General features: G+C 38.6%; 1 protein-coding gene and 1 long non-coding RNA gene across 3 annotated transcripts in view; one reads left to right on the top strand and one right to left on the bottom strand.

Annotated features, from left to right (window-relative positions):
* LOC149580709 (uncharacterized) overlaps window positions 1–14,973 on the bottom strand; it is a 220,731-nt gene that overhangs the window by 146,501 nt on the left and 59,257 nt on the right. The gene's annotated exons all lie outside the window — the stretch shown is intronic.
* Window positions 1–14,973, top strand: part of MLO1 (Seven transmembrane MLO family protein) — a 145,615-nt gene that overhangs the window by 83,788 nt on the left and 46,854 nt on the right. For both annotated transcript variants that reach the window (XM_089792995.1, XM_089793004.1), the window contains exons 11-12: window positions 14,374–14,547; window positions 14,720–14,755. In XM_089792995.1, coding sequence (XP_089649121.1) covers window positions 14,374–14,547; window positions 14,720–14,755 — 210 coding nt within the window. The remainder of the gene's footprint in view (window positions 1–14,373; window positions 14,548–14,719; window positions 14,756–14,973) is intronic.

The raw sequence follows: 14,973 nt of genomic DNA, 5'->3' as shown, positions 1-14,973 counted from the left end.
CCCATCACTAGCATCAACATGCTGGATATGGAAGTAAAACCCCTGCGTGAATGCCTGTGGGTATTTTATACACAGCGGCCGAGTATGTTATTCCAGCGCTTAAACCCGTCCACTTCTCACGTGATGAATGAGTGCCTGGGAGTAAATCTCACCACGTAGGAACTATTACAAGCGTTATTCCTTAAGCTATTGCCACAACCTGATAGGAAATTCGTAGCTGATAATATTTTCCATCGAGGCATTTGCTATTTAATCAACTGTATTTAACTATACCACTTGCACGGACCAGACTGTACTTACTTCATCCTTTGAACTGTGTCTTCATGACCTTGCCGATTTTTCTTGCCCAATAACATCAATTTGCTAGCACACAACAATGAGAAACTCCACAGACTATTCCAAGAGCATAAAAATCCCTCTTCCAATACAATGGTTTGCAGTGTTACTTTTACCCAAATAAGTTTCAAATTTTGTTGAATTCTTGAACAAGCCACAAATTTGTCTTCCCAAGTCTAGATGTCCAGAAAATTTAATATCTAATAGATCAGATAAAATATTTCAGGACAGTGTAACACTTCAGTTTCTTGACTTTACAGGCTGGCAAGATACACGGCTCTGATACCACTGTAGTATCCCTTTCCGGATATTTTACCAAAAACCCGAGATATATACTTGAAGATTTAAATCCAAACAGTAAACCAAGATCCAATATAAATTCCAGAATTTAAATTGACTTGTAACCCACAGATTTGCATACAAGGAAACTCAAAAAACTTTGTTTTCTTTCACCAATATTTAGGAAGTACATATATGAACTAGAATTTAACACAAATAACCACAAATGCGTTATTGTATTATACAACAACAATACAATAACGTGCAACAATTCAAGTAATCCAATCTTATAAACAGAAATGACAGTTAGATTGGAAATATAAATAAACCTTTAAGAAGGCTAGGTTTGCGTCCAACCTTCAAATATTCTTCAAAGGTTTGCATCCTCGAAGAGATAACCAGCAACTGTTTCCAGCTCTCAGATTAATATTTGTTTTAAGTATTCAATTTTCATATACTCTCATATGGAGCTTGTTGTACCATTATTACTTTTCCCAATGTGATGCACGCTCATTCAAACAATGTGGGATAAAGCACCTTTTTTGTCCTTTAGTCACTTAAGTGAACATAGTACCTTTTTAAATAAAGTGACAAGTTAAATGAACTTTAATAGTCACTTAGTCAGTAAACCATATAGTCATCAAGCATTAAAATAACTGACCAAATGAACTCTGATAAACATGTGCAATAGCTCGTTGGAAAGCTCTCGGCGAGACGCTTCCAACCCAACACTGAGGTACCGAAAATACTGAGCTCTGATTACTTACTAAAAATAGTAAGCATTTGAACAACCTGCCAAAACTGCTTTGATGGGTCTGGCACTAGAAATGTCTAGCCAAATCTTGAACTGAACCCCGTAAAAAACCTTTTTGCTCTTGAAACCTAGGTGAAGTGAGCTGGCCACACAAAATTATGTCCCACAAAAAGGGGACATTACAACTGAGTATGGCGAAATCCATCTATAGACAAATCATTACAAGGTACGACATCCCAATCTAACTGACAAGTGACCGCGGAGGGCACTTTGTCAACCATGTCATTTAACTACTTACGACAGAATTTCAAATCTACCATTCCCTTTCGAGCCTGTACTACCTAAGAGTGAATGGGTAGGAGAAATCAACAAACAAAATCTTGGATTGAGTGATTTATAAATCTTACGGTGTTGAAGGTGAGATTGGGAAGAGAAGTTGCCATCGACATTATGGGCCTATCGTACCTCCTACAAGGTCACCACGGGACACCCCATTCCAATTAATGTATGGTCAGGAGATCGTAGTACCAATAGAGTTCATGGTACCAAGCTTACGAATAGCAATTGAGAACAAGTGGGGAGACATGGAGAGTCTTAGCAGGAGGCTGTACAACCTGAATAAGCTTGACAAACAGAGACTACAGACACGATGAGCTACAAAGATTTCACAACTTAGGCGCAAAGTCTAGCATGACAAACACCTGCAACTAAACAAATTCATGCTAGGCCAGCTTCTATTGAAATATAATGGGTGTAATGAGATCAAACCCGGTAAAATCAAGGTGAAATGGGTCGGGCCATATAAGATTCGTGAAGTTGGCAATAACGGAGCGTTTAAGTTGTGGATGTTGGACGGGAAGGAAGTGGGTGACCGAGTAAATGGCTCGAAGTTAAAATTTATTATTAGAGGAATGAAGCCCAAGGAGATAATAACACCCAGACAGACGATTCAGGTTAAAAAAAAAATTAAAAAAAAATAATAATAATCATAAGAAAGACACAATTATGTGAAGTCAACATGTGAAGAAAAAAGTTAGAGTGAAGTGTTTGTAGAAAAAGAGAGAAGATGATTGACATCGCCCTTGATATTGCATCCTTCAGACTTGTACACCGTATGGTCAAGAAGACAAATTGTATAGACACCAACAAACAAAAGGAGAATCGTATGATAGTTAAAGGACCTAGAGGCATATTGTATGACAACAAGGGGCTACCGTACGTAATACAAGTTTATTTTGATGGTTGTACGGGCAATTATTTATATTTTGGTGGTCATACGGCAAGCATTTATAGTGTACAACAACTTTGATACCGTACAACATTTATAGCCAGAATTCCGTACGACCTGTATAGAAAATAACTTCCAAAGCATATACGGGAAACTAAATTGGCATACAAGGAGCTATTCCTGAAGCAATGTACGAATTGTACATACCGCACAGACTGTGCAAGAGAGAATAAGGAGCATGGTATAAGGAACGTGTTTTCTATTTCTCACTTGCTTTCCAAGCAAAGGCACGAAAGGTAGGCACTGTACCTTGGCAAAGAAGGCTACATACTGTGGCAAAGAAGGCACCGTACTTTTTAAGCACTCAATTTATTTAGCAATCAATTGTACACTCTATTTTCAGCGGCTATCCTAACTCTAGAAAGATACGACATTCATAGCTAGAGACCTTTCCATCATTCAATCATTGAAATCATATCCTTGATTTTATTCATGAGAATCAAAACATTTGAAAGAGCCAGTGTACAGTAGCCTTGAACCTTAATGGTTTCACTTAATCATTTTGTGGAAATAAGAAGAGTGATCATGCAGTCAGCTGGAAAAAGAGCTTGGAAAAAAAGTTGGAAGAAGATTTGGCTAACAATAAAAAGTTGAATAAGAATGTGTAGACATTACCATCAGGAGTTTGAGTTGTAGGAGCTCAGGCAAAAGGAAGGTCAAACCGCAGGCACATATGGCTGCAACAATACATCTCATGCCTCAAAACATACCCTTCGAAGGTCTGAACGGTTTGGAGTGCAGGAAATGGTGGCAAGATACCTTGGATGATCACTTGGTATAAATTAGAATAAGGAAGGCACATGTGGAATGGGCAATCCAAATGTTCGTCTTCTGTATTCAAGAGTACGAGGGTTTTTTTATGTACGATGATAGACACTTATGACAGGTTTTCTAAAACAAGCTCATTTTCCTATTTGGGACAGGACTTTGTAATTTCTTTCAGGGCAGCAAACTTTATGAGGGTATTTGGCATACGTGGACATGCATAGAGGCAAGAAGATTGATGGAAAACCCAACAAATTGAGTCGAGAGATAAAGGCTTGTCCGATAGAGTTGGTGTGCAACAAATTATCTTAGACAGAGAAAGAAGCATTGATGGAAACTTCTAAGGGTAGAGGATTGAAAAAATCCAACATTCAAGAGGGAAAGTGGCACTGCCTGATAGACATGGTTAAAAGAAGGCTCATGGGATTGAGCCTTGCGTCAGGTATTCCTTTTCTGCAGGTAGTGATGATGAACGAAGTCATGAATGGGAAAGTATATGATTGGGCAGCAGTATTTGCAGAGCCATTAGACTGTTCCTCGATGCTATGACACGAATGATCCCCATTGATAGGTTGGAGGTCAAGCCTAGCCCACTGGCTCCAAATGAGCCCCCCATTATGCAGTGGAAGCATTTAGATATACTGGGCGAGCAAAAGGCCATGATTGGACAAAAGCGACTTAGACAGGAATTAGACGCAAGCTCATAATACAGGAACATAGATAGCGACTGGCAGGACACATCATCTGAAGATACCAATAAGACGGATGAAGAGGAAGAGGATAGCACATAGATGGAGGATGATGAGGTTGTCGAAGTAATCATCGTGACACTGCTACTATTTCCACGGCCAACCCTCTCCGTGACATCTCATTTGGCTCTTGTAGGTGTGCACATTCCTGGCTTTCAAAGAGTTTAGACAACCCATAGTTATGACTCCCGTTATAGTAGCAGCCCAACCGGTACCTGCAGGGATCTCAGAGCCTACAGTTGTTCCGAAGGCAGTAGTTACATCATGAATAGAGTCTCATACATCGCCACCTACAACCTTACCAGAAGAGGTGATGGAGACACATGAGGGGGTGATGGAGATACCTGCGCAAGAGGCACCTGAGAGTTTGAGGGCACCATAGATTTGATTTGACGTAGTTGGTTTAGATGCTTTGGTCATTGTAGATGCTGCATTATTAGCAAGGCCATCAAGTGAGGATACTGGTAGGGCAAGTACAACACAAGACTTGAGTGCTTATCTGAGTCGGAGGCTTAACATCAGGCGTAATGTCCCTTTCTAGGGATATTAGAAATATTAAGGGGGTCATCTCTATAATATTAAAATTGACTAGGAGAGCTGAAACTTCGTGAATTAAAAGTCAAATTAATATTCCAAGTGGGCAAAAGAGGACAAGGAGAGTTAAGCTGAAAAGACAGAAAGGTAGTCAGAGAGTCACAACTGTGAGAATAAAAGGAGAAGAGATCCCTTCATTCGGTATGCTTGATTTACTATTCAAATTTCCAGTTTTCTCTCTTGGAGAGTTTCAGAAAGCTTCAACTTTCGGCCCGTGTGAGGACGTAGCCCCTTGTGCAGGCAGGCAGTGGATGCAAATCCATTGCCCGTGGAGATACCATCACAGGTGTCTCATTGAGCTTACAGGTTCTTCTCTTGTTTTCAAATCTGACTGTAACATCTGTGTATAAGATTGGATTTGTGGTTGGATGGTTATTGTATTGTTGTTGTACAGTACAATAACGTTTTAGAAGTTATTCGGAAGTTGCTGGTTATCGTACTTGCTGATGTATAAGTCAACAACACGCTTCTGGATTGTTGAAAGGATGGTGGTTTAGTGTTTTGATTTGTACTACAGTTTCATATGCTTGAGTCTTAATATATCATTTTGAAAAGACAGATTTACTGGAGAGGTTTCGGGTTTATTTGCTTTTCATATTTCATCTACACGTGGATGTATTTCTGAGTGTGTTATTTAAGATTGAGTTTGAATAAATACCTAATTGGAATATCATTGGTTATTCATATTGTTGGTTATTTGTTAATGGGTCCGTACTTTGAGAAGTACATTTAAAAGAGAAAGCGGAAAAATTAGATTCAAGACAATACAGTATTGGTTTGGGTCATTTCAGTGGTATCAGAGCTGGTTTATTCTACCAGCTTGTAGTGTTATCAATTTATAGGTTATGTGGTTTGAAGAAATTCTCAACCTTTCAGTCGCAATATTTTATAGATAAATTTTGTGGATTCTACAGAAATAGTTTGCTAAGTTATTCAATTGAGAGGTTGTCACGTTGACTGCAAGTTCCAAGACCCAAGCATACCAAGTGAGCTAAGGAATCAATTTTTCCAAGATAGTTTGTGTTGGGATCTGAATATTCTTGAAGGCACGACAGAGAGAGAGAAAGTTCAGTGATCAAAGAGGAGGAACAACTGTTTGGAAGGTTTGCAAATTTTAAGGCAAGCTAAATAGCAAACTGGGACACTAATAGGCAGAGTAGTCTTATAATACTCTGAGATTAGTTATCCATGTTGAGTGGGAATAAATTTAATTAATATTTATGGGGAGAAATTTCATTATATCAGAGGTTGTAAATTCTAGAAGAATCTTTAGTTAACATAGGCTATTATTTTATAATGGAAGTTGGATGGCTTTGTGTAGTAACAAATTATAGTGGAGAATGCAATAACTAGACGTCACTCAGCTTTCCTCATGGGTAAATTCTGCATGTGATCGCCTCCTTTCCACAATAGACACACCAACAACTTAGTAGTTGCACCTCCTGAGTCTGCTTCAATACCCTTACCTAAGCTAAAAAATGTAAATCGACTTCGGACTGAGCATCATGTATATGAGATTCCAGTCAATCATCAGCTTCTGAGTGAGTTTTGCTCTTATCTTCTAGCTATATGGAGTCCAGGTGAAAAAGTAGAAAGAGTGTTAACACCATTTCATGTTGTATTTTGAATGGATCGAATGAATATCAATGTGAACAAGAAAGTTGCAGTTCCGGTACAACTACAAGAGGCATTAATAACGGTGTTGTCAAGGGCACAGTATTGATACCTTGTAAAATAGCAATAAAAAGGGCTATCTTTGCTTATTCACATTGGCGGTGAAAAGAAGGGTCGAATTAAACTTTCTGATACTACTGTATGATGAAGAGGCCATATATACGGGTTGTTAGATTTAATCAACATGACTCTTGGAAAAGTTGTTAATAAAGATGTGGTGTTAGCTCGAGAATTTGGAAGTTGAAAGTCGCGACTGGAATTTAAAACGCTTTTTGTTTTAATGCTTTTTCCATTTCAGAAGATGAAAAAACAGGTGTCGGTTATCTTGGGCGATGGCCTTTTCTGAATACATTTTTGGGGAGATGTTAAACATGTCGTATTTGTGAGTTGCAAGCATATTGCAGGAGGCGGGAATGAGATGAGACAAATTTCTGACAGGGCAAGTGTCAAGGAGAGCTATTTGTCGAAATTGTGATATACATAACCGACGAAACCCATCTCGATTCTGTGGTTTTTTTGTGTTTACAATGAGTTGAGTTCCGAGTTAGATGACATAGGAACACGTGGTGGTCATTTGGGGAGTAGAGACAAACTACGTCTATTGCATCGGGAGAAAGAATTCGCCTCAAGGTAACGACAATTTGCTGTGGAGGTTAAAATGTGGCATTACATACTCGTTATTTGCGATTTTTAGAGGGGGGCTGGAATGACAACTGTCGACTCTTTTCTTTATGAGCTGTGAATTGAGCGTTGGGTGAAGGCGACCTTTTCCTTGGTTGGTTACCTTGCAGTTGGAGGAGATACGTGAAGAGCTTGAGGAATCAGAGGGAATTTAAAAAAAAGTTTACATCAAACTGTTGCCGCATATCGAGGATGTTGTATAGGGAGAAAAACATTCAGAATATTACACGATATTTATTTGCAAACTTCATGTTTGCTCTAAATTTCGTCTTGCAAGGTATTGACTGGAGTGAGGATCCAAATGTTTGAATTGAGGTATCGAGTCAAGGTAGATTTTGAAATATATTATTTTATTCCCGGATTGGAGTAAAAGATCACACAAATGAAAATCCTCGAAGTTTGATCCTTGGGATCACATTGAAGTCGAAAGGAGTCTCAACTGTTGGACGGTATCGGAACCTATTGTCTGTTCTATTGCACAGCTTTTTTTTGTGGTGAAATTCGAATTTATCTTTCCATTACTAGAGGAGCTAGTGTGTACTATTTCATTAGAGCTTGGGATACTTGCACGACATCAACATCTAGATTTGACAGTTCCTATACTGAAGGCTTTGGATGAAATTATTAAAGCTTTAAGGTGGGAAGCAAATTCAATAATACAAAAATCATCATATTATTTTCAGCATATTCAATCGGAAGTTGAATACCTTAAAGAGAGGATACAAAAATTTCACTCTAGCAATTCTGAATTATCTTTGGGCAAGCCTTCTGGTGCTTGCAACAAAGACGCAGACACTACTCTTGAAAGAGACTGTAGTGAGGGTACCAAAGTCACTGAAGATGATTTATCTTTGGAGCATTGGGAACAGGCTTTGTTGGCATTAGATGATAGAAAAAGATATTGTCATTCACTGGGGGCTGTTGTTCAGTTATGTCTGAAAGCTTGTATCCCACTTCTAAGTTCAAAGGGACAAGTGTGTTCTCTAAAATCTCTAGGAATTACTGAGAATGGGATTACCATTCTTTCAATAATAGAAGCAACACTCGAATCTCGAGAATCAATTGAGTGGGTGGCAAATGAGTATTCCTTTTTAACACTTCAAGATATCCTAAATCATGTAGATGCAGGGAAAGATGGTAACATTCTGCTACCTGTTATGAACAAAGTATGGCCATTGTTGGTTGCTTTCCTTAAACACACACAGCCTCAGGTTGTCATCCGATGTTTGAGTGCAATAGCTAATATAATTCATGTATGTGGAGGGGATTTTTTTTCATCCGCTGCTTCAAAACTGATTGCTCCCATTTTTTAGATTGTTATCTAAGGGGCCATATCTGAGTAGGGCTTCATTTAAGACAGAATAGAGCAGTTTTATTACAGAGACTTACAGTGGAGCAGGGTTATCCAGCTGATTATTCTTTTCAGAATTCAGGACAAAGGTCTGTCTGGGTGGATACAAGCAGATTGTCACTTGAAAGAGGTAACAAGTCTGTAAGAATGGAAAATGGGCGAGAAGGAAGCTTATATAATGAACATAGATGGTGTAGTCTGAAATTCGAAGACACAATAAGAGATACAGGCAGAGCTAAATACTCTAGAATGTGGGTACCGCCATCAGCAGATATAAAAACAGAATTACTAAACATTTATGAAGGGTATAAAGAATTTCCTATCCGGATCCAGAATGATTTATCATTCAATGACTACTTAGATTTTTATCTAGGGCAAGTAAATATGATTGATATAGCAAAAGAGAAGTATCTGGAGCTGGCCCAGGATCTCTTGGCAAATGAACAACATTCAGGGGTGTATGAAGAAATCCCAATATGCTAGGATTATCATTTGGATGATCTTGAAATAAAAGAGCTGACAACTACCAGAAATGACCAGCCTTCCCGTGATCACATAGAGGATGTTACATGAGGAACAGGTTTCTTCGTTGGCGACTTGGACGTGAGCTTGGTCAAGCAAATTAATGAAACAGATTGCACACAAGATAGTAGCAGTTTGGGACCTTGGTATCATACACCATATATTTTCATGATATGAACATGAATTTAGAGGAGCAACCTAACATGACACTGCAAAACAATGAACAATTTCAGCAGGAAGATAAGGAAATACATGCTGAACAAAGTCAATTGAAGGTTAGTGAAGACATGGTTGTGGCATCCTTGGTGTAGTTTGATAGCACCCACGAGTTGGTCGAGTAGCTCTATAGGAGGGTCCCAAGGGAAGGGGAAAGTGATTGGGATATGGCCGAGTTATGGAAAGTCAAAACAGCCCTCAAAACTATGAAATCAGATTACTTGTATTTGCTGACCGACAGGGATTATATTCTTAAGATTGCTGAGATATATGCTGAATAGTCAAATAGAGGAAGGATGAGATTGACGAACTTAACAGAACGCTGAAGCATGTTCATGAGGCATTGGATGAGGCTCGATTCTCTCTTCAAGGAGCAGAAAATCAGATCAAGGTCATGAATCAATCTTGGGAACATGAGGATAGAATGAGATAGGAATTTTTTCTGGAAGTCATCGACGAACTTGAGAGCATTCAGCAAACTCATGACTTGGATAGCTGCCCCAAATGATTAAGTAACAAAACTTCAAATCACTTTCAGCTGATAGATAACCCCTTGTTTGAGGTGGCTGCCGACTGGACACCTGATAACCCACTTTTTATGATAGATGAGGGAGTTTCTCTTGTTTGCCTTGAGGAGGAAGAAATTGATTTCAGACCCTGGAATGCTGATTCAGATCCTAACAGTGATTCAAGGACTCAGCTTGGGAATGATGAATCCACTTCTGTTGCTTATCAGTTGATCAACCCCAACATATTTTCCGATTTCAACCCTCTCAGGAGTTGGGTGATTTTCCTTCATCAACTGCTAAGTAATTCTTGGTGGAGTAGCTATGTGAGGAATGTGGTAATATTTCTAGAATCTTTCATATTCATCGCACCTATGTACTTGGGAGTTCTCCAGGTTGATGATGATGGTATTAGTTTTGATGTCCTTGCGATAGTGGTTTTAGCTTATGAGCAGCTCATTTCCTACAGCGCCCATTTAGGGCAGGTCTTTACACTGTATTGGGTTACACATGGACCTTTGATATGCTTCTACCTCATCATACTAGCAGAATGACATAACAGAGTTTGGGATCTAGGTGTTGGCAGATTCTATCTATGGTCGGACGAGGATTTTGTTGTGGTCATGGTGCTGATCCGTGCTGACTAGTTTACAGGTGCAGGTGCCAAGTTCTTCCAGAGAGTAATATGGGATCCAAGAACCCGATTGACAAGTGGTTTACAGCATGACACCTTGCTTCACAGTTTGGCCGTATTTGTTTTCAGTTTAGGCTACAGGGTCAATTGCAGATTCATATGGGATCCTAGTATTAATTGCTTGAGGGTAAGCAATTGCAAGGAGGGGAGACTTGTAATGTCCCTTTTTGGGGACATTAGAAATATTAAAAGAGTCATCTCTATAATATTAAAATTGATTAGGAGAGCTGAAACTTCGTTAATTAAAAGTCAAATTAATACTCCCAATGGGCAAAAGAAGACAAGGAGAGTTAAGACGAAAAGAAAGAAAGGTAGTCGGAGAGTTACAACTGTGAAAATAAAAGGAGAATATTCCAGTTTTCTCTCTTGGAGAGTTTCAGAAAGCTTCAACTTTCAGCCTGTGTGAGGACGTAGCCTCTCGTGCAGGTAGGTAGTGGACGCAAACCCATTGCCTGTGGAGATACCATCACAGGTGTCTCATTGAGCTTACAGGTTCTCTTGTTTTCCAATCTGACTGTAACATCTGTGTATAAGATTGGATTTGTGGTTGGATGGTTATTGTATTGTTGTTGTATAGTACAATAACGTTTTAGAAGTTATTCGGAAGTTGCTGGTTATCGTACTTGCTGATGTATAAGTCAACAACACGCTTCTGGATTGTTGAAAGGATGGTGGTTTAGTGTTTTGATTTGTACTACATTTTCATATGCTTGAGTCTTAATATATCATTTTGAAAAGACAGATTTATTGGAGAGGTTTCAGGTTTATTTGTCATTCATATTTCATCTGCACATGGATGTATTTCTGAGTGTGTTATTTAAGATTGAGTTTGAATAAATACCTAACTGGAATATCATTGGTTATTCATATTGTTGGTTATTTGTTAATGGGTCCGCACTCTGAGACGTACATTTAAAAGAGAAAGCGGAAAAATTAGATTTAGGACAGTACAGTACTGGTTCGGGTCATTTCATCAGGCCAATAGCGTGAGTATCTAGTATTCTCTCGCCTATGAGGGACGTGCCCCAGGAGGTGGACCCTATAGTTCCATAGGAGGAGAGTCACCCGACTGGTACATATGAACTACCACCTCCACCTCCAACGGACAACAGTGCCGAGATGATGTTAGAGGCAGTTGAGAGAGCGATGGGCACATAGGAGCAACCGACAACAGGATTATCGACAAACATGGGGGAGGATGTAGAGGCATACTTGGCTGATATGGTGACTTGATGTCACCAAGTGGTGATTTCTGCGCAGGCACGCACACTAAATATAGTTGTGTAGGAGCTAGAGCATGTCTTGTCCTTTATGCGAGTCAGTTGCCCGACCGCCTTTACAATATGCTTTGAGGCACGAGGGTGGCCTAATACAGAGACAAATGCAACAAAAGTGGATTGCTAGAGAGCTAGTAGTAGAGAGCCGAGTAGAGAACCTTACCCGAGAGATAGTGTAGGTGTATCGAAAAGCCTACTATGCTCTACGGAGGAGTAAGGTAGATCAGGTAACAATAGAGAGGGCTCGGGAGGAGACAACTACTCGATTAGTGGGAGTAGAAGCAAGTTTGGCTACACATCAATCAACGTAGGAGTTAGAATGAGTAGTAGTCATTACCCAGTTGGAGACAGTTAAATAGGTAAAGGATTCATAGAGGGCAACATTCTTATCTTAGCTTGAAGAAGCAAAGCAAGAAAAGAGTCGGTTGCAAAAGGAGTTAGAAGCAAAAGAGCTAGAGCTCGAGAATATAGCAAAGATGATGAAGACAACTTTAGAGATTCAGATGCTGGCTGAGGTAGATTTGAAGACACGAACCCAGGTGCACGAGTTACGAGAACAGTTGCACCCTTCTGCCTAGCCATGTTTTGATGTACTTAGTGGTCGCCAAATTTGTCGTCTGGAGACAACTCTTCTTTTTTGGGGGGATGATGTTATCGGCAAAAGTATAACAAAGCTGATGGGATTAGTTAGTACCTGAAAGGTTGCACGACGATTGAGTCGCCCCTTCGGAATAAATATGTTTATCATCCTATTGAACTATGAATCATCATTATTGTTGTAATCGTTACTGTATGTTCTACTTATATGAATACAATCCTATCTTATGCTATGCCATATTCTAGTCTCTGAATGCAATAATCTTCGTTTACATTGTGCGGTAAACAAATGTTGTTAAAGTGCTCCCTTCTAGGATACTCGTGTCATATAAATTGTGTAAATGGGTGCGATGGATAGACTTCAATAATTCCATGGTTGTTTCAAAGCTGGTCATGTGGAGGTGGACTGTTGGAGCAACAAAATAAAGCGACCTTTTTGGAGGAGAAAGGAACAAGCTTTTTCCTTCACAACCTCTCATGAGGCTCTTAATGATAAATAGTGAGGTGAAAGGCCCCTTGACAAATCAATGTTATAATGAATGCAAGGCCATTCTTGAAGAGTTAAGAAAGGAGTTTTTACAGGGATTGTAGGGGGTTGGGAGAGACCAAAGATATTTGTATCTTCAAAAGCACAATTGAGTTGTGGAGGTCACCTTGCTTCCATCCTCCTTTGCTTTTAATGATAAAGGGGAGATTGTGTTGGTAGAGAGGATTTCACATGGCCCTAGGGGTCCCTATAATTCAAGAGGAGCATTTAGAAATGGGGAAAAGGCCAGAAAGTTTTATGTGTCAATGAAAAGAAGGATGAGGCTGTGCAATGCTCCTTGGAACATGTTGGTCTCAAACTGCCCCAATTCAGCTGTTTTCCTTTGGTCCATGGGTAGTTAGGCCCATTTTTTCTGTTTTCAGCTTTATTACGGATTGTTTGCTTTTACAATGCTGCCTTAGTGCTGTTTGTTCCATTTGTTACTCTTTGTTTTTTCAGTTGGCTTTATCATTTTGTCTCTCTTATTTTGTTAAAAAAGGGTATATGCTCCTTTAAAAGCCCACCCTGACAAATAATATTAAAAAATATTAGCTTTTCTGGCTGTTTTAGAAAGAGACATTCCTTTCCATTTTCTGTCTAGATTGATGTAACCATTTGTTCCTCGAAATAATATATGATGTACTTTTTATTTAAAAGTACCATTTCACAAAAGCTAAAAAGTGCCTTTATGTATCCTTTTCTGTTGACATTTCGTAACATTAAGGAAAAAATTAAAACTGAGAAACATCTATCCATCCTTTTATTTGGAATGAGTGAATTTAATGAGACGTGTTTATGAATATTTGATGCATATCTTTATGTGTACTGAATTCCTGTGTATATATTTAGTGCTTATCAGCAGAACATGTTTGGTGTTATTTTGATATTAAGTACTCGACAAGCTTGAGCTATTTAGTGAAAACATTGAGAACTTGCTACCCATTATACCTGTTTTTGTGAATCTTCAATACACACTGTTCCCCTCATATGTTTGAAACTTGAAACAGTGCATTAGGTATGTGATATATTCTGAATAATATTAAAAAATATTATTATGACATTCTGGCTGTTTTAGAAAGAGACATTCCTTTCCATTTTCTGTCTAGATTGATGTAACCATTTGTTCCTCGAAATAATATATGATGTACTTTTTATTTAAAAGTACCATTTCACAAAAGCTAAAAAGTGCCTTTATGTATCCTTTTCTGTTGACATTTCGTAACATTAAGGAAAAAATTAAAACTGAGAAACATCTATCCATCCTTTTATTTGGAATGAGTGAATTTAATGAGACGTGTTTATGAATATTTGATGCATATCTTTATGTGTACTGAATTCCTGTGTATATATTTAGTGCTTATCAGCAGAACATGTTTGGTGTTATTTTGATATTAAGTACTCGACAAGCTTGAGCTATTTAGTGAAAACATTGAGAACTTGCTACCCATTATACCTGTTTTTGTGAATCTTCAATACACACTGTTCCCCTCATATGTTTGAAACTTGAAACAGTGCATTAGGTATGTGATATATTCTGACAGTTGACTAAATGAATTTTTGGCAGCTTTTGCTTGCTATTGGTGCAAAACTGCAGCATGTCATTATGCAGCTAGCTCAAGAAGTTGCTGAAAAGCACACTGCAGTTGAAGGAGCCATTCTTGTCCGGCCGTCAGATGACCACTTCTGGTTCAAAAGGCCTAAACTAGTCCTTCATTTAATTCACTTTATTCTTTTCCAGGTAATGAATAACAGCCTGTATATGACATTTGCTGAGTCTCTGATTTTTAAAGTTTGGCATGTGCAAAAATAGATGAATATTACCTAAAAGGAGAGATAATAGATCATGCCTCAGACAATATGGATTTGTGAAGAAATGCAATTCTTAATCTCTGTATTGGTTGTTTTTGCAGAATGCTTTTGAAATAGCATTTTTCTTCTGGATATGGGTAAGTATATAAACTACATAAATGTTTTTGCTCTGTATAGGAGATATTATGTTGCAGGTTTAGTTTTCTCAAAGGAGAATTTTTTAATTTTTATATTGTCAACAGGTCAGCCTGCATAAATTATCATTTGCTAGCAGCGTAGCCTGAGTGACAGGATTGTGCATTTATATTCTTGTACTATGCACATGTAATGAAATACGAATAGCTTTTAGATACAG

This window comes from Cupressus sempervirens, chromosome 1 (genome assembly GCF_028749045.1).
Source record: "Cupressus sempervirens isolate cs-2001-9-10 chromosome 1, ASM2874904v1, whole genome shotgun sequence".
NCBI classification, from domain to species: domain Eukaryota; kingdom Viridiplantae; phylum Streptophyta; class Pinopsida; order Cupressales; family Cupressaceae; genus Cupressus; species Cupressus sempervirens.
The sequence above is the reverse complement of the archived record's forward strand: the minus strand, read 5'-3'. Positions and strand labels throughout refer to the sequence as shown.